This window comes from Lonchura striata, chromosome 5 (genome assembly GCF_046129695.1).
Source record: "Lonchura striata isolate bLonStr1 chromosome 5, bLonStr1.mat, whole genome shotgun sequence".
Taxonomy (NCBI): Eukaryota; Metazoa; Chordata; class Aves; order Passeriformes; family Estrildidae; genus Lonchura; species Lonchura striata.
In genome coordinates this window covers 54,784,352-54,805,087 of record NC_134607.1, presented here as the reverse complement: position 1 = coordinate 54,805,087, position 20,736 = coordinate 54,784,352, and the positions used below count along the sequence as shown (strand labels likewise).

The 20,736-nt window shown below is 33.8% G+C and overlaps 1 protein-coding gene across 1 annotated transcript in view; it reads right to left on the bottom strand.

The window, feature by feature from the left end:
• Nucleotides 1–20,736, bottom strand: part of CFAP54 (cilia and flagella associated protein 54) — a 101,573-nt gene that overhangs the window by 27,181 nt on the left and 53,656 nt on the right. The window contains exons 36-52 of the mRNA XM_031507516.2: nucleotides 19,090–19,241; nucleotides 18,203–18,430; nucleotides 17,773–17,996; nucleotides 17,537–17,672; nucleotides 15,840–15,954; nucleotides 15,141–15,293; nucleotides 14,428–14,625; nucleotides 13,442–13,529; nucleotides 12,798–13,004; nucleotides 11,181–11,247; nucleotides 9,219–9,401; nucleotides 6,696–6,782; nucleotides 5,593–5,715; nucleotides 4,654–4,707; nucleotides 3,159–3,372; nucleotides 2,699–2,793; nucleotides 966–1,135 (exon numbers count right to left, since the gene is read on the bottom strand). Of these exons, the coding sequence (XP_031363376.2) occupies nucleotides 966–1,135; nucleotides 2,699–2,793; nucleotides 3,159–3,372; nucleotides 4,654–4,707; nucleotides 5,593–5,715; nucleotides 6,696–6,782; nucleotides 9,219–9,401; nucleotides 11,181–11,247; nucleotides 12,798–13,004; nucleotides 13,442–13,529; nucleotides 14,428–14,625; nucleotides 15,141–15,293; nucleotides 15,840–15,954; nucleotides 17,537–17,672; nucleotides 17,773–17,996; nucleotides 18,203–18,430; nucleotides 19,090–19,241 (2,494 nt within the window). The remainder of the gene's footprint in view (nucleotides 1–965; nucleotides 1,136–2,698; nucleotides 2,794–3,158; nucleotides 3,373–4,653; nucleotides 4,708–5,592; nucleotides 5,716–6,695; nucleotides 6,783–9,218; nucleotides 9,402–11,180; nucleotides 11,248–12,797; nucleotides 13,005–13,441; nucleotides 13,530–14,427; nucleotides 14,626–15,140; nucleotides 15,294–15,839; nucleotides 15,955–17,536; nucleotides 17,673–17,772; nucleotides 17,997–18,202; nucleotides 18,431–19,089; nucleotides 19,242–20,736) is intronic.

Sequence of the window (20,736 nt, the reverse complement as noted above, 5' to 3'; positions counted from 1 at the left end):
TTGTATGCCCAAAGATTTTTCCCTCTAATAAAAGATGAGATAAAAAGAGCTTCACACTGATAAAATTATCATGCATTGCTGAACTAACACCCTTCTTACACAAATTAATGTAAAATTACAGGTATGATAGACAGACAAACCCTCCTAGGTAAAAGACCAAAACAATGCTTGGAATTTAACATCTACAAATAGTTAATTCCTGTATGTCCAGTATATTGCAGAAATGATAAAACTCTAACTTCATTAAATTCTCCAAAAGAAATCAGAATCTCAAAAGAAAATCACAGAATTTGGGAACGTTAATTTGGACAAAATATCAGGCTGATATATAGAGATACATAGAGATAAATCAGCCATAGAAATAATAGAACAGTATTTTAGACACTATAACTAATAACATGCTGCTAACAAGTGCTGCTAAAATCTCTTCTTTTAATGTTTATTTAAATGCTTTTTAATCCCTGTAAATTAAAAAAATAATGTTGACGTTTTAATTTGAAACCAATAAGTACATCTAGAAGAAATGTTCCTATAGGACAGAAACACAGGCATTCTAGAACAAAGTAGAATTCCGTAGTTCAGAGATACAATTAGTGCTCTGTTGTACAATTTAAAATTATAAGAACATGCATGGTCTAACATATCCAGACTTTAATCAAAATCATGAAGATGCAACTTATTCTTTGCTTTTATGCAACACTTTATGACGAAAACATCTCACAGAGAAATCGTAACTGATTCTGTGGGCCGAATGAATCTCTGGTCCTATGATCATCTTTATAAAGCAAAATAAAGCAATAATAAAAAAATTAAATGTCTCTGTATCTTACACTTGTAAATATACTAATAGAGTTGTTACAGATAACTACTAAGATTTACAATATTGATGTAGTAATAAAGAAATTATTTTTTTAATCACTGTGGTGAAGGCTGTGCAAGATAAGGCTGTTAACAGTATTACTTACCTGAGAGCTGCCTGATGCCTTTGCTGAGAAATAGAAGCAAGTTCAAGTTTGGCCTCAATAAGAGCCTCTAAATCTTCCACAGAATACCGAGATATGTCCCCATCATATTTTTCCTGTATGTCCTGTACAAGATAGCTAAGACTTTCTTCAGCTTCTGTCAATAAAATCCCCTAGAGAAGAACACAGGATTGTATGTTTTCAAAAAGTAAAAAAACAAAAATTTTCTTTTTTCTGTGTAGCCTGCTATCACTGCATCCTAAAACAAATCAACTTAAGTGCAATATGCCTTTTCTATAGATGGAGGTGGGGTGGCTAATTCTGCTTTTGTCAGGTTTTCAGAATTCTGGTGTGTTTAGTTAGATTAGGTCTGTGTGTGTTTAAATCAGCAGCATCTTAACTGTGCCTGTACTATTGCCATGCATGCTTAACTCCATATTTTAAGGCTTAGCAATGCTATTCACTAATTTCCCATTCTCTATCTAGTAGCTATACTTGATAATGTTATACTATACTTCTCACTATACTTGGTAATTTTAAAGAATAAATACAGTATTAAGAATATTAAAGATGTCAAAATAAGTATTAATTTCTTTATTAGCTATATTTTTACATCCTTGTGTGCAGTATGTATCCTCAAAGTACAACTCTAATTTACAGTCTTTCTGATCAAAAAATCTGTTGGAAGCTGTAAAAAACACATCTAAAAATAAGTTAATTTTAAATTAAATCTCAATTGTGGAACTATCAGCAGAATTAAAAATTCATTTTAAAATTAATTAATTAAAATTAAAATCAATTAATCCATTACTTTTATTAAAATTCAGAGCTTGACTTTAAAAAAAATCACAAAAAATCCCAAACCATAAAAACTCCTTCAAAAGAATAGAATAAAGAAAAAATAAGACTAAGAAATATATTATGCCTCTTAAATGAGCCCAATTCAAGTCAAATGAACATTTCTATTTTAGTTATTTTCAAGTTGCTATTTTCAAATTATAATAAAACTCAAGTTGCTAGTGTATGACCTATACCAACTGCCATACAAAATCATCCTCCCTTCTCCAGACATATTTTTTATATTAGTTTGTTTGTAACAATGGCCAAAAGTAGATACTTCCAAAGTGGAAGACCCCTCTGAATAAAGAATATGTCAGCCTTTAATCTTGGTCTTTTTGTGATGTGAAACTGACAAGCATAAAATTTATAATTAAACAAAGCAAAATCCAACTAAACAAACCCCCTTCAAACAAAGAAGCTAATAAGCTGTGGTATGTTTTCTTCAAAATAAAGTACCAGAAAAAGCTACATGAAAAAATGAAAACATTTCACATATGAGAATGGTAGAGAATGGATTTTTATTTGCATAGCATATTGCGCCATCAGAGTCTCTAACATGTTCTACAGATTGAACCTTCTGAAAGGAGATTTCAAGATTTTATCTTGACATCCCATTGTCTTTACCCTTTATGCTGCAATAGTCATACTGAGATCTGATTGTGGAAATATTTCCCACCATTTGAAAAATGATGCACCAAAAATGAAAAATGATTGCACCAAATCATGAACACTTTGCATACAGCTAGTAGACTACGGTCAAATTGGAAACCGAAGTTTTTAGCCTCCTTCTTCATACCATCCTCTCATCATAATTTCTATTACATTGAAGGCATTAGCAATGTTTTTTTGATCAATCTACATTTTCTTAATCATTTTCTCCTAAAAATCAAAATTACCTTCAGCATGGCCATATTTAATTCATCTTTACAGTCAACAAGACGCACCATTCTGTCTCTTTGTTCCTGTTGTCTTGAACCCTGATCAGCATCAACTGTCAAATACATTGCAGAAAAAAATTCAGCTAACAGATGCAGAACAAAAGTATCCTCAGTAATTTGAAGAACATAGTCTTTTTCTCTCTATTTACAACAGAGACTTTTAACATCAAAATAAGTAATAATGGAACAAATTAATAATAATAATAATAATAATAATAGTAGTAGTAGAAAAATAATAGAATAATAATAAAATACCTTAACAAGTTTTACTGCTTATTTCAATAATGACTGATTTTTTTCAGCAACATTTAAAATTAATATTGTTCATAATATAACATATTAACTCATATGCAGTTAAAAATGAGAAAAAAAAGCTTGAAACAATACAAATAATCTTTTCCACCATCCTTATAATTACCTTTTACATTTGATGCAGTAGTTTTGCTTGGCTCTGGCAAGCTGTTGTCAACAGAGTATACATTTTTTTCAACTTTTTCAGGTATATTACTTATTGTGGCAGCAAGACAAATTATGAGATGCATTTTGGCTAAGATTAATTTATTCATAATTTGTTGGTTGCATAGTGGCACCATGGTTAAAGACAGACTCCATTTAAATGTATCTTCCAGTACCTACAAGGTTAATAATTGGGATTATTTGAAATGACATATTTAACATCTTTCTTGTTCAAGACATAACTCTGTTTCTATTAATGACACAAATCAACAATTAACATGAATAGTAATATTCTCATTTATTATGAGTGAGTTGGGTTTTTTCCAAACTTCACCCCTTAGTAGAACTTGCTACAGCCTGAAAGATTGGTTTTACAGCAGAAGGTGCGTCTATGAAGTTATAGCTATCATCACTGCAAGTTCTAGTTTTCAGCATTGTAGATGAATCTGTTGTTCAAAAATCTCAACTCAAAGAAAAGTCTGCTGTTAAAAAAGGAAAAAATTCTTGTATCACAGAATTTTAGCATATTTCATAGACACTTTGTTATTTATTATAGCATCCTTGTTTTATCATGTGTTTAATAGTCCCACTTTGTATTAATAAATTTAGAAGTTGAAAGTCTACACAGATTCACAAGATCATGAGACCAGTAACAGCGCCACATATACTGTGAAGTGTTCAAATCAAAAGCTCAAGATAATGCACAACTTCAAAACAAATCAGAAACTAGTGAGATCAAAAGCTGTCAAGATATACTTCTCATTTCCATTCTGTAATACCAACTGTTGTAGGAGACACAGAAGCTTACTGTAAACAAGAGAGAAAAGTGGAGGGGAAAAGGTAGGAGTTGTAATTTAATTTGTTTTAATGGAACAACTTTCTCACTTTCTGCTAACATTTACCTCTACCAGCTCAATGGATCTGTGAGAAGGTTAATAAAAAGGTAATTATTAAAACTGAAAAATACAAAAGAAGTTAGTGATAAGTAGGTGATTTTAAATAAAATGAGAAAATGACTGTTTAGACACTGATTTATAGAGTCACCATTTTATTTCCACACACCCCCCCCCCCAGAAATAGACTTCAACCCCCATCTGAATTAGGACAAATCTATCAAGACAATTCTTGATTGATAGAAATTATAACATTAAAAGCCTGACACGCTCAATATTTTAGCAGGATAAACATCAGACCTTCCATATCACAGCACACCTGAATACTTCCATTGCTGTGTTTTGCACAGAAAAACCACAGATTTGTACACACCAGATCTCCCAAAAATGGTAGTTGCCCTTCCCTTGAGAGGTCAGTCATAAAATTTAAAATTTAGGAAATATTACTCCATTGAGAAGAATATGTCTTCTATTTACTGGATTTTTAAAATAATAACAAGAAGACAAAGCAATAAATACTTATGTATAGCATAAAGCATTTACCTCTTTCAGGTTTTTTTTTACCTGCAAATTTGTAGCAATCATGAGAGATTTTGAGGAGTCAAATTTCTGTAAGGCCTGTAAAATGGAAAGAAACAAAGAAAGTAAAGTGTTATAAAACCAATGAGTTAACAGAGGTGGGAGGAGGAAAATTTCCCTTCAAAGCAGCTCATTAAACTCAATTTCCTCTGCTTCACTGTCTGTAACACAGAGTAAAGGAAACAAACGTGAAGTTTGTCCAATGCTTGACAACCCTTTTAGTGACAAAATTTTTCCTACTGCTCATGCTGAATTTCACCTGGTGCTCTGTCCAGAAGTCTTTTGTCATGTCACCTACCCAAAAGCACCACTTAGATAAGGGAGACCCTGGTTACATTCATCCAGGACTAATCATTAGCTTATTTTGGTACGTGCTTGGGAAATGAGGAAAGGATGGTTATGGGGGAGGCTTACCCAACAACCTGATCTGCCTGCACAGGAGTGCTCACAGTAAGACAAGAGTCCAGATCAATGGTCAACAGCTTCCAACCCTTGTAGCACAGTAGTGACCAGACAGAGGGAAAATCAAACTGACCTGGGGTGATGTGAGCTCAAGGTTCTGTGGGCAGCAATAGTTTTTATGGCCCAGCATCTCCTGAGGCTGCCCTCACCCTCCCCAGGGCCCAAGACCCCATGTCAGCTTTATCCACACTCTTCATGCCTGCATATGAAATCAGACATTGTTTTTTCTACAGTAGTATTTGCAGTACTCAGTGTATAAAACATATGTTTCAAAACTGGTTTCTGTTCCTGATGTTTAGTGAGAGATTTTTATGTCATTCAAAGTCTACTATTTGATTCATCTATTGAAAGAAATTTAGGAATTTCTTAGGAACATGTAACAACTTGCAGATATGGAGTATGTGCATCATCATGAAGAAAATGGATTGTTACAGCTCAATCTCACACTTTTCTGATGTTTACCTGCATTTTTTCAGTATATCTGTATCCTGCTGGTATTTTCCATGGAATTCTCACTCCCGAAATAAGCAAAGACAACTCATGAAAGGCCTCCGTAAAAAATCCTATATCTGCAAGTACTTTAATCTATGAAAAAATAACATAGCCTTTGATCTGAATGTTATTCATTATTCTTTTTGTGCAAAATAAAACGTATTTAAAGGTCACTTTCAAATAGATTTGGCTACCAGAATAATACATTGGTAGAGAATGATATTCAATGGAAATAAACTTTCACATATTATTGTGAATATTTTCAAGAATGGGTCTCTCTCTTTAAAAAACAAATTCTTTTGAAACTTGCTCCTGACAAAAGAACTTGCTTCATCTGGTAAGAGTTTTGACTGCCCGTCCAAGATCAGCCCCTTATCAAACTCTATTTCATATATTTTACTCATCTTAGTCTTGTAATACTCAGCTATTCTATCTAACCTATATCAACATTTCCTGAAAAGATCTAAAACTAATATCGCGTTGACTCTTATTACTTGTAGTAACTCTTGATAGTTAGATGCCTTTAAAAAAACCCAAAACTCTCAAATTATTTAAATGCCAATAAAAGGTGAACATTAGTGAAAAGACAAAAATCTGTTCCTTGATTTCATGGAACCATGTTCTACCACGACAGTAGGAAAAAATCCAGAAGTGAACATTTAGGGGAAAAATAGTCATTCATATTTTGCACTTAAGAAAACATTTAAAAGAAAAGTGGGACAAGACAAAAAATACCAAGTAAGAAGTCTGGACCAAAGAAACAAAAGCTCTTCTTCATTAAACAGAGAGTAGAAAGAATTTACGGAAGCACTCAACAGCGTATGTAGGAAATTAACAGTAAAACTTTTTAAATAGTTCTGCATCCTACTAAAATTGAGAATATTAAAAATAATTGCATTTAGACAGTACCCCTACCATCTGCTGTACTAAGAAACTCTAAGCAACAGCTGAACTTCAAAGCATTACTTTTCAAAGTAGAAATATATGAATATTAAATTGACTACATTAAAAAAAGAATTGAAAAGCTTAACTGAAATACAATGTGTTTTGAGAAAAGAAGTTTATTTGATTACCTTGAGGATTCTTCCTTCAATACATTTAGCTGGGTCCTTACAAATCTCAGATACAATATATTGGTATAATGTGAAAAGAGGTAAAATCTGTAGCAAAATAGTAGGTCATGCAGCTATAAACATCATACAGGGTACAATTATGGAAATACACATTGCAATTGCATTTTAGAAGTATACAGATAATATAAGATTACTGCTTTGACTGTCACACACCATCACTACTTCTGCTTTCTTAAAGGTTAATGTGTTAAAATTTTCTTCAGCTCACTAAAGCTAACCCCTGATACTACCTTATATGTAGGTAGTGTAGGATGTGAAGTTTGTCCAAATTATTCTGTGTTCAAGGTGGGGTATTTTTGCCACATCGTTACTGAAATAGGTGGATACAAGGGATTTCTAAAACTGTCTGCATTTTGATGCCATATTTTTCTCAATACAACTAACAGAAGAATAGAATTCTGTAAGCTTTTTTAAATAAACACAATAAAGTCCTGCAACTAAGTGAAATTATACCACTTGTAAAATAAAGTGGATGGTGATGAGACTTCTTGACAAATTTATTTACATTCATTTTAAATTTAATTTTTTCTTGTAGAGACAAATAACAAAAAAAATTTTGAAACTGAGCTCAGTTAAAGTATAGAGACACTGTATATCCTTTCAGGATCTGAAGGGGGTCTCTGGGGAAGCTGGTGAAGGACACTTCATCAGGAACTGTAGTGATAGGACAAGGAGTAATGGGTACAAAGTGAATGAGGGGAAATTTAGATTAGATAATAGGAGGAAGTTCTTTACTGTGAGGGTGGTGAGACACTGGAGCAGGTTCCCTGTGAACTTGTGGATGCTCAACCACGCAAGTGTTTCAAGGCCAGGCTGGATGAGGTGTTGAGCAACCTGGTCTAGTGGGAGGCATCCCTGCCCTTAGCAGGGATGATCTTTAAATGTCCCTTCCAAACCTAAACATTCTATGGTTCTATGATCTATTGTTATGTAATATTTCAGGAAAAGCAGATTCTTTCCTAAAAGACTTATGTGTTTATTGAAAATGAAAGAACTTCCAAAATTTAATTACTGTTCCACTCTTACATTTTTCTTCACTTTAAAATGTCCCCAAGCTTAGAAAATTCTAACAGCATTGTTAGATTTTTGTCAAATTCACTTAAAATTTTCATAATGTAGCTTAATACTTCTGGATTTGGATTACAAATGCTTGAGGCAAATGTTTTAATTGTACCCATACAGTTTCCTACTGATATTTGAAGTAGTACAACAAAATTAGTCTTGGAAGTTTTATTTTTAATAAAACTTGAATATTAATGTATTTTGATTTCAGTGTCAAATCAACTTAGCACCCACCATCCAAAACTTTTGCACACAATAAGCATCCAGGGAAATGAAGCTCTCATTCAGCTAAAACTGCAATTGCTTTGACAATGATCCATGAACTAGATCTATATTCTGCTGGCAAAAGTGCAGAAAGAAAAAAGATGTGCATGGCCATATGAAGCAAGTAGTCAAATGAAGTGCCTCTGTCTCCAGGTAATTGTCTCCTCCTGGATTTTACTGGATCTCCCATAGCGAGGACAGTCACACAAAGCTAAGTAACAAAGTGAACTCCAGCAATGCAGAGTGGGAAAAAGCAATAACAGGAGTAAGCCTGAAGTTCTAAAAAAAAATCAATCCAACAAATGGCTTGCTGACAAAAAAGGTGTAACATCTTTCTGCCTACTCCTGTCTAACTCCTCTTCCATCCCTACCTCCTAATCTTACTCCTTGCTGCCAGCCCTGCAATCTCTTCCCTTCCCTGGCACTGGCTCTGCCACTTGCAGGACCTTGTCATAAGTGGATTCAACTCATCAAAATGGGAAAAATCTATCTTCTTTTTCAGATGGAGAGTTTTCTGTCATGCTTGATTTACAGAGGTATAAAATAATCAGGAATCTGACAGGAAATTCTCTTGGTGTGTACAAGACCAAATTAGAAAAGAGAGAGTATTGCGCCTTTTTCAGTACCAGTAATCAATTCAATCTATTTATTTTAATGTACAGCAGTGCATTTTTGAAGGAAGCTGGATTAAAGTGGAAATGGTCAGACATTGAATGGAGGAAATAGGAATATAACCAGGATAGGAGGGAAGTTATATAAACACTTCATACAGAGGAATAAGAGAAAATGAACAGGAGAAAGGTAGAAGGGACTTTTATCTACTAGAAGCTTGAGTATTGAAAGCATTCTGGACATACTACATTTAAAATATTTTTCTGTAGAGTGTATTTTAAGTAGCATGTAATAGAAAATTTCCTCTAAAATGCCTAAGCTAAATGAACCATGTGTTGTCATCTTCCAGAATAAAAAATTTTCCTGTGTTTTCTAAAACTTGTATGCAGCTTGTTTTAACTGCCACAGATCCTAGCCATAGGCGTATTTGCTAGAAGTTCTGAGGTATCTCAGAAGTACACCCACACAAGAAAGTAAGACCAAGTGCCTTAAAAATCATTTCTAGATCATAAAAATAATACTTACTATTAAATTTTGTTTTGCACAATGTAGTTCAAGCATAATGAAATTCAGACTTGCAACTACAGTAGAGATATCAGCTCTGTAGCGATCAGAGAACAGGTCAATACCAGGAATAAGAATATTTGTTTCATATTGTACAAAGTCATAGTCAGATGTTGGATGCGGAAGAGAAGCTCTAAACAGGGTCTGAAAGTAATAACAATGAATTATTTGTGAAGAGGTATACAGGTATTACTGAGACACCATAAACTCCAACTCAATAAATGACTTCATAAACACAACCCCATCAATGCCTTAATTATTCCGCTTTTTCCAGCCACAATATTGAATACATTTTTAGAGAAAATGTTTTATGTGTGAAGCTGATGAAGAAATAAACAAGCTGTAAATAGTCTAAGGACAGTATGTCTCCCATTGTTTCTGGGAGAGTTGCTGAGGCCATTTAAAAGCTAGTTCCATCTTTAACTAGATCAGATACTGCAGCTTATCAGCTAGTACAGCTTACATCATTTAACTTAAAGCTAAAATGAAATTTAATAATTTCTCAGAGATTTGCTGACTTTAAAGCCAGTTCAAAGCTTATTTCACTCTAGCTTCACCTTTAACTAGGTCAGCTAGCACAGCCTAAATCACATAACTAAAAACTAATATGAAATTCAAGGAAATAATTTAAATGTTCTCTCTTAAAAGGGTAAGAATGCTAACATTGTATCTGATGCTGAATATTCCTTCCCAATAGTGTTTATCTTGGTATAATTAGCAATGATATGCTAGAAAAATTTGCATTTACACTCAGATCTGAGATATTAACAAGCCTAAAGCCTACACCAGAGGTGGAATTTAAACAACGTTATAAAAGCTTTCCAATTCAAGGAAGAAATTATGGCTTGAACTTCTTGCAGTACAGTGACAGTAATTTATTATATTTTTCAAGACAATCACCTTGCAAGCTGCTTCTATCCCAATTAATATCAGACCCACTTCAGTCAAGTCACAATTATTTCTACTATTATACAATGCTTGGAACCAATGCTTCCTACCATTTCTGTGGACAAGAGGAATCACCATTTCTCAGCAATTACAGTGCTAGAAGGAAGTAAAAATTCTCCTTTATTTTTGTTTCTTCAACTTTGTTCTCCCTTTGGTGAACTTAAGGAGTTTTCCAATGGGGCCTAGGACAGGTCTCACAGTCACAGTCATGACACAAGATACCAGTGTCATTGCTTGGTTTTGGAAGAAGCCAGATAATTTCCTGAAGCTGCACTGGGACAAGTAATCATTGATCCCACCAGAGTATAACTGACAGGACAGTTGCAGTTCTTTCTCCTGTACTACTTTTGATACTGGCATCTTTAACTTCTGTTTAAAAGTAAACTGAAATGTTGGGGTTTTTCTCTATAGGACTTTTTTCTGATAGTCTGCAAACCAAATTTTAATGATCTTATTTTCTTTGTAAGTGAAACGGGATCATTTTTAATATTCTCTGGTTTTAGAGCAAATTTATAGAGTTCAGATTTTAGTATTAGAAACTTTTTCAGTGCTAAAACATATTCAAAAATTTTTTCTAAAGAGTCTGTGTTCTTGGTTGAAAATTGAAGACTCTACAGATCTAAAAGAAAGCACTCTGCTGTTGTTGATGCCATCCAGTATTCCTGAGTAGAATAATTCAAGAAAAGTTTGACTATCAAATTTGACTATCAAATGCTTTAGTCATCTTCTTTTTTCAGTATTTTTTCTCTGAGACACTCTAGCCTCCTATTGAAGTGATGATTTTTAGGCTATAATACAGAAATCATGTTAAAAAACAAAGAATAAAAACATTGTATCTAATATGCATAAATTGTAACTACCTCTGATCTCCATTTTTCCTTTACAACCAAAACAAAAGGAGAATTACTTTAACAGAGGGTCATTTTAGAAGCAATTTCTTAACTTCATGAATATGAACTGAAACTGCATTCTTACCTTAAAAAGTATCGCAGAAAAATAGCAGTATTTTGTTCTTAATCTCATCTTTGATGTTGTTATATACCTAAAGCACAACAAATAATAAGAAATACAAATGTATGCATCAACATAAATTATTGAAATCCTTGGGTTTTTAAATCTAATGTGATAATAATATTAACACAATCTGGATGTTTTTCCTACTGGAAAACAACTGCCTGTTTTTAAATATGTGCTCAGCCACCCCATGCAAAGAAGCTTTTGACCGAAGACATACCTAGACAAAGGGGGTTTGGATTATCTTCAGATTTACAGAAGAAACGTAGGCAATCTAAGTGAAAACAGCATCTCATGCAAAACTAAATAGATAAAGCAGATTAAGCAACTCACACTTTAAAGTGTATTTCTTTCCATACAGGAAGCCTAAGATAACACATGGAGTTTAACATGGCAGGTGTCTAGCTAAATGCAATGATTCCCACATAGTACCTCACCAGAGTATAAAACCATCCTGGTAGCAGGGTAGTCCTATGATTAACAATCCTAGAAATATTTACTTCAATATTAGAATCCTTTAATCTGCATTTTACAGCCTATGACTAAGGTGCTGTAAAAAGAGCAAATCAAGCGAAAGATGTTTAACAGTTCAAGTCAGGTCTAAACACAAAAGAACCACCTGAGGGAGAAGCCAGGACAGCTCCCTCCAAATCCTGACAGGATTTGGAATGGATGAATTAGCAGCAAAGGGATAGTATCCAGTGCAGCAAATAGGAGCCACAAACACCTGTAAAAGCAGCTAGGGACTTGGTCTCGCCTAACTGGACCTGAGACTGAACCACAGCTCAGAATTAGAAGTTAAAGTTAAATCAAGTAATCAAGTAAAACTCACTCCTTTTCCTTTTGGGTGCTAATTCTAAGATTGTCAATGCCAGTTCATCCTGAAATACCCATGCTAGTACTTGCAAAGCTACCTTGGCTTACAGATAGATATTTTACAGTGCTATTAATACAACCTGCTTCACAGGTAAGGCAGTTTACTCAAGGATGAAACTCTGCCCTTTCACAGTTATAGTGTTTCTAAAGTCATTTAATTCCTCTTGGGTACTTCCAGATTTATATTTTGTACAATACATCGAGGAACAGCTCAGAATTACATTCACAGTGTTTTACCAACAGTCAAGAAGTAGTGGATGGAAATATTCATTGATAGTAGATTTTTATACAGTAGTTCAAATTTCTTTTAGTTCTAATTCACCAGGAAACTAATACTTTAAGCAGTAAATCTGACCTCAACATACATTAATATTTGATATGTGCAGTAACTTGGGAAATGTGATATTTTGATTGAAAATCAATATGACTGTACAATCCTTGCACTTATAAGTTTTTAATCATTTTTAATGATCTCTCCATATAACATACAGCTGCATTTATGATCAAAGATGAGCACTCTAGAAAAGGGAAAAAACAATATTCTCCAAAGAGAAAGAAGCTAATTTTTCCCCAAAAGGAAAAATTTTGATGAGTCCTTTTTATAACAACTCATTATTGTTTTTTAATTAATTTGAAGTTGCCTCATATCTTTGATTGGCAATTTGTTTACGATAGAAATACAAAAATGGGTAAGATACTTACTGAGCTATCTTAGCCACTAGGACTGCTGCATGTAAACATCCCCAAGCTCCAGCCTGAGAAAGAAATTTCTGACTCATTTCAGTTGATATTCCAACTGCAAAGCAGTCTCTAGCATCTTTTGGAAAACTTAATTCTTGCCAGGTGTTAAGAGCATCAGCAATGTCGAGTGTTTCATCAAGGGATTGACACCAGTATTTAAAAGCAGCTCTGTAACATAAAAAATACCATCATATTGCTGACATTTTCCAAAGTGGAAGATAAGACTTGCTTCATTTTTCCTTTATTGCCTGAGATTTAACTAATTCTGATTGGGTCAAAAACTGAAATACAGTTTCTACAACACAAAAAAAGATATACTATTCCTGGTCAAGAGACTTATTTGGACTCAAATCATCAAGCCATAGGCATTACTTCTGAAATACACAAAAATGTATCATAAATTTGCTTAATGGCAATTAAGTAGAGCTAAGAAAAATAAACAATGTATAGGAAAAAGCCTGCTCAAAATATAGCTAATAGTAAGTTAGATGAAGGAATTTATATGAACTAGTAGACAGTACAAGAATTACAATATGGTTGAGAGGTATAGGACTGACAGTTAAAAAAATGAAATTGTGCTCTTTTTTAATCCAGTAACTATGTACCTTTTATTTCCAGCATAAAAGTGAAGATTTCCAAGTTCATGTAGAGCCTGTACCTTGAGGTCTCTCTGGTTATTCATTTCAAGGATTCCTGTAATTTATTTTTAATCAATTAAAAAAAAACCACATCATATCATTACAACAGTTATTGAGCCTTGAACACATTTGGCATGAGTAGACATGAATTCACATGTATTTCAATGCACAAATATTTTTTTTAAATTTATTGGTCTTGGAGATTTCACCTTCAAATGTACCATTTCTTATTTCAACTAACTTTGAAAGCAAAAATAATTACATAATTATTTTCAATGTTTACATGTTTACATAATCTTTTGTATTTTTGTGTTTTCAGACCTCTCAAATTTCTTCCTGTTCAGAAGATAAACTGGAAAGCAGATCATTGGCCCTGCTAAGCAACTCTGCCTGAATACAGCACAGTAGTATTCTCACAGACTCATTTTTGGAACCCGTGCTGCAAGTAAAACCACTTAGAGCATTTGTTGACCTACTACACTTGGCCTGTTTAGCCATACAGCAAAAACAGGTAGTAGTGAGGAGCTGTGACTGTGTGAGTAAAGCCATACCAGAATGTAAGATGGAAGCCAAGTAGCTAGATCACATATCCAAAGGCACAGAATCTAAAATCTGTTTGCTAGGAAAAAGAACTGTCATGGAATTAAAATCAATCTGCTAAACATTATATCAAATTCTGAATTGGAGATTAATCAGCATAACACTATTGAAACAATGTTTTTTCATAAAATGAGATAACCATAGCAATTATGAACCAACTAGTGGCTTGTTTATGATCCAATGCAGATTATCTCAAGAGGAAGAAGGTTGTACATTCCTGGAAACCAGCCTTCAGACAGCTACAGCTGTCTGACAGAAGAAAAATAACAATGGAACAAACATACATAAACACAGATAGGCAGAATGTTGTTACTTTTTATCATCTGTAAGCAGAAATCTATGAAAAAAATTACCTATTGTTTGTTCATATGAAGAGACAATTACTGAAAGCTTTGACTTTGGTATTGGTCTACTCTCAACCATACTGGAGAAATAATATTTTTCTTGAGAAAGGTCACATGGTGTCGGTAGAAATATCACTTCATCTACCACACTAAATTTCAGCTTTCTCCTTGAAGATATATGACTGCTGACTGCTCGTCCAGTGTTTTCTAGATTAGAAAAGTGATTTACATGATCAGTTTGGAAAGGTATTATACTATTTCTAGGACCCCAAATATTTCAAAACCATGTTAATCAAACAAATATACAATTGCTATGTACCCAATTTCCATTTGGTTTCCTATGTTCTAATTCTGTGTGTCTCCTAATCAAACTCATTGAACATAATTCATTGGTCAGTATAACCAATAGGTATATGCTCTGTTACTGAAAACAAACTTGGGAAGATCTACCAGTCAATCCTATGGCAGAGGTATGGCTGCAGACAGACAGGTGACACAGCTACATAAAAAAAAAAAATATCATCCAACTATTAGACAAATCATGGGAAACAAGGCTTAGAGCTTGTGCTTACAGAACTTCAAATTTATCTTCATATTCTGTATTTTTTCTAATTGTCAGTAACTAAAACTTGAATTTAGAAAAATCTCTTCCTTTCACTCTTAGCTATTTTAACTGCATATAAATTTCATTAAGGGCAAAACACTTTCAATGAATCACTCACCCTGTGTATGTGCAAGAAACAATGAAAGTAGTTTCCTGCTGTGTCTCAGTGCTCTGCTTTGATATTTAGATTTTTCTAGAGTTTCTGTAAAACATTTCAGTGTATCATTCACATCAAGAGGCACACAAACTAGGGCTTTTGCTTGATTGTGATCTAAAAGAAATTAATAATTATGGAGAAAAAATTTGTAATTTATAAATAAAAATTTTTAATATATCACCTTGTAAAACATATTTGAACATTTATCAGAACTTTAAAACAAAAGTCTATTAAAATATTCCCCTTTTTTACTGTTGCATTATGAATCAAAGTAAATTATTAACTATCAGAAACATTAATTCTGTCAATAACAGTGCTGATTCACACTAACTTATGGGCATATTGCTGGATACCCAAAAATAACAAAAGAAAGTTAGACCAAGACCACCACACTGCCTCACAGGCAATAGGTTACCTGGCACCTGCTTTTCTCTGCTTTCAGACATAGCCTGAATATATTTTGAAAGCATTACAATCCATCCAAAATATCAAGAACAAGAATTTGAAGACAAAACACTGTTTATAATAAAAGACAAATTGTAGGAGAAGTGGAAGGCTATGATAAGGAAAGGAAACAGAATTTAAAAAAAAAAATCAGCATGAAACAAAGACAAGACTCTGGGAGAAAAGAGAACACACAACACTGAATTGTGCTCTGACCTGTAGAATCATTATTTGTTGGAGGATTGAAAAAGCATCCTGGAAAAACTCCTTCACTGACAGAATGAGCAATAGGCAGCTGTAATTTGTACCCTATGTAGTTTCTGCATCTCATCTAAAAAGCAGGATTTTTTCCATGAGAAATGAGTAATATTAAGAAAAATCAACATTTGGTTCCTACAGTTAAATATCTATATACTCAGTTATGAGACAAAATAAAAAGAGGAATAATTAAGAAAAACACCAGTGGCCCATAACTAGTACTCCTGTCACCAATAGGCGAAACATTCACACCTTAAGATTGGATATAAGTGTTTCGAAGTTACTGCACTAAACTTGTCTCTTATTTGATATTTGCCATAATTATTAGCAACTCCTTGATGGTCTGCAAATATTCCATCTTTTTTTTCTCCAGATGAATGTATGCTTGCTTGCATAGAGCCTGTCCCCTAAGCATGCCTAAAGGACGCGTTGCCTGGGAAACACAATTGAATGCTCCATAGGGAGATAGAAAATAGCTCTAAGCAAGTAACAACAGCAGCCCAACTCTGGCAGAGAAGTAAACTTCCAGACTTCTATAAAGGACTAATCCACAACAGATTTTTTATTTTGCTAATGTAGTTACACCACTTCAGAAGCAGAAGGATCAACAGAACTAGTTCTAGACTCTCTGAATGACACTGATTTATGAAATGTAACCATAACCTCCAAATCTCTTACCTGAAATCCTTATTACTATTAGTTAGCACTAGTCTTTAATACATAAGCAGTCTTTCAAAACCATGATTACTTTTCCATAGCTCAGTTATCGGCACTATGAAGGGGTTTGCTATGGTGCCCTTTTATTGACAAAGGACCATGTTAGAATGGCTGGGCCAGAGACAGCAGTAAAGAGAGAACACAGAGCTCCTCAGCTGCCCTTGTGAGCCACGGGTGCCTTCGGAATCCCTGCACGCCCTGGGCACCACTGTGCTGTCTCTAGGCAAGGCAATGGCTCCTGAACCCCATGTTCACGTTCAGAACAAACCTCTTTGGTACTCCAAATCCCACTTCCCTCTCCTCTCCTTCAAGTCCTCTCTCTACATTAGTGATAGAAACATCCTAAAAATATCCACAGTGAGACTGACTTCAGTAAAACTTCTTAGAAATAAACTTTACATTAAAAAAAAATTTGAAAATTCTAATTTCTAATAGCTAATTCAATGAAAAGTTTCCAAGTGGCACTGTTAAGTAAATATATAGTGCCATGGTTTTTAATGAGAGGAACTTGCTGAGCTGCTATGGGGCTTTTTGGTGGTAATCAAGTTTTTTAAAATTTTTTAATTGGCATTGTCTGTGTTCAGTTTAACTCAATTTTATTAAATTTGGAACAGTGTTCCAATGCAAAAACAAAACAATATCCAGATAAATATTTTAAGGTTAAAAAAGGGGCATCAAGAAATAACATTAAATTAGATTTAGGCTTATAATATGGAATGGGTATGTTGTGCCTGGAAGAAATGTCCTCCGGGTCACCTGCTGCTCACCTCATGCCATACAAGCCTTTTCATACAACTTCAATCAATTAGGCTCATTAATTTGTTATAATTGATGTTTGGGAACACATAAGAAAGCATATTAAGCTAATCAGTGAAAGTGCTTCTCCACATTTAGCTCACATTAAGAGTCAGCACCCCAAAAAGAAATCTGCATTTCACCTTTTGTGCATCATCAGACAGATATTTTGTGAAATGAGATTCATGGCTGTTTGAGCCACAGAACTGCTGTATCCTCTCCAGCAGCTGCCTCTGAGCGTACACCAGCAGTGGACTCACTTGTTCTGTGAACCTCTCACTGGAAAAAAAACCAAAGCATAGTAATTAAGAAATATAATGGTATATTAAACTGTATAATATTAACTTTTTTAGTTTTAATTATAGCTGGTATAACTTACTGTGTAAGTATGTTAAATTGTACAGCTATGTGCACCAGTGCTTCCCACTTCTTCATTTGATATAACAATTCTATTGTTTTGAGAATCAGATTGCATATCCATCTCAGGTCAACCACGTTCACATCATCCAGGGGAGGCTGGGGATAAAGATTAGAACCACCATTCTCATCCACAATACCTCCTAAACAGCTGGGAATGCAAAAGTCGCCTTCGTGATCCACAATCTACAGTGAAGAAACATTATTATACCTGTTATTTTCAAATGTGTTTTTAGGACAAATCAATTACAGAGATAGAAAGTACTGTAATTATCTAAAAAACTTTTTACAGAGAATAACTTGAAGATACCAAAATATAATGCAAGAAAGAGAAAACACACTATAGTGAAAATGTGGTAATCAAGAGTTGTCTTAATAAAAATAATTTTTACCTTAAGAGAACTACTTGCTTGCAGGTCAATTATCATATCAATGATCATGTCTGATGCAAAATAAAATGGCAACCAGATGGTGTTGCAAAGAAAATCCCAGGTGATGGGCAATGCATCCATATGGGAATGTGACTGGTTAGCAATCAATTGAAATTCTTGAGTATAGTTCCAAAGCTCTCGACAAGCATTTTGAAGCAATGTCCAGTGGCCACCACGGTGAGCAAGTACCTGTGTTAACCAGTCAAAGCATAATTATACCTTGAAAAGGCAGAAATTAAAAGCGTCATTCTTTTACTGCAAAACTTAGGCATAAGTAATCTTTCAGAATTACAGTCTAGGCATTACAGAACCTTAATTTTTATCTTTTTATAAAAGGACTAATTTATAATTGAATTTAATTCTAGGTCTTGGTGTGAGAATAAGAAATAAAAATTAATTCACACCACCTATATGTATTTCTGCTTGGGTTTAGAAGGTTTTATGGGAAGAGTAGTTAGTCTGCATTTCCCTTCAACCACAGGTTCTCCTCTTTCTAGTGTGAGATTCACTAAGACCTGTAAAGAGAAAGTTAAATCTGAAAGTATTTTCAGAAAGAATTAACAAACGTGAGAAGGAGTTACAAAGGTGGAATGAGAAATAGAACAATTATATAAATTATTTTATATTTGATAGAAATATATATTATGATAGGTGATATGTCTGACATTTCATACATGTACTTGGATATTTTTCAGAAGATGAGAAAACATTACTTTTAAGCAGTGATTTTTTTTAATTTTCTGAGGTCTTTTCTTTTAAAAAGTACTAAGTATTGCAAGACAGGTTTAATGCATTAATTACTAATGCTTGGTAATACATAGTTTAATAAGAAACCAACCACATCTTACCACTGCTCTTTTCAAATGCAAGAAGATGCTTGTAAAATGCTTCAGTAAAATGGTATTTGATGGAAACTCATCCTGTTCTTCAGGGGTCATTGCTGTTTGACTTTGTGTAGTTCGACTCTGTTTATTTCTGGTTTTAGGAGATTTACCTGTAACTGAAAACAAAAAGTTCACTTATTAAAATTGAGTTTAAGTTCTCAAAAAAATAAAAAAAAATTAAAAAAAAACAGTCAGCTAGGATTTTCCTGTGGCAGCTAAATACTTAAATGTTAGGAAATGCCAATGTTAAGGTTATCATGTTTGTAAGGTTATGATATTTAAAGTACAACATGATTTTACTTCGGAACTGGGAGAAGCAGGGATGAAAATAAGTTTGAGCAAAATAATAATGGGTACCAAACAGCTTTCAGCCTCAAAGTCAAACACAATCCTATTTTAAGTTCTAGGAAGAAATCACCATGACAAGCTATTTCTTGGCAAGTTTGCAAGAACCTTTTTTAAACACAAACCTCTTAAAGGAAATGTTAGGAAGAAAGAAGGATTTCTGACCAATTCTGTGGTACGTGTAGAATTCCTTCATTATTTTATTCACTACCAAATATCCTCCAAGGGGAAAGGCAAAGGTTCATGGTAGTGGAATCTGGTAATATCTGAACTGTAGGCTTCAGGCAGAGGCTAATTCCAAGCTATATAGTATTTGAACTCTATGGCGAACTGCACATTTTATGTAATTCTTTTAATCATAACTGTTGCAAATGCTAGGAGATAGTAAAGACAACTTTTATCAGGTTTCAGCCAGTTTCAGTGGGTCTCAGTGACTGGTAAGCATCAAGGCAAAGGTGTTTATGTAAAAGTAGGCTGTGCAAAGAAAACCAGTGAATTCAAGTGCTAGTTTTTGCCACACCTCCTTGGAGAAGGCAAAGAGGACAGCTGATTTTACCTAAGGAAGTCCTACATGGAAAGACAGGAGAATTTTGATCTTTATTACTGTGGCAAGAATGTGCCCCTGAAGAACTATTGAAAAGACCTGGCCTGTGATTACTTGTTGAACTTCTGGTGCTTATGCAGCCTTTGTGCTGACTTGTACACTACCACTGGCATCTGAGGAAAGCAAAGACCTGCATTTCACAACTACCCACAGATAGGAGCCTTTTGGCTCCTGCTGAAACCTCATAGACTAAAAATAAATGTAAAATGTGAAAGACAGAGAAATTAAATAAAAGTAGAAAATAAATTGTTCCTGAGGTAGCTTCTGACACAGGGAAACACTGGGGAGAAATCAGTAGAGAAGGAAAATTAAATTCTAATTAAAATTTGAAAGATAATAATAAACTTCAGTCTTTAACATTAAAAACTACTTACGGAATGACCCAGGAAAATTTTGACCTGCTAGGAAATGTAAAGGAAACTACCAACCAATTACAAACCCTCAAAAGCTAAAAGAAATTGTAAATGCATTCAGAAAAATTAATTATCAATTTAATATGTGTGGGTAGTGTGGTATCTGCAAATCTAAAGCTAGTATCATTATTTTTTTTTAACTTATGAACTTATTAATAAATTATAGGATAAAATGTAACATATTTATTAATAGATTGCTCTGAATTATTAGCTATGCCACATCACTTACTATGACTTCTATTACACTAG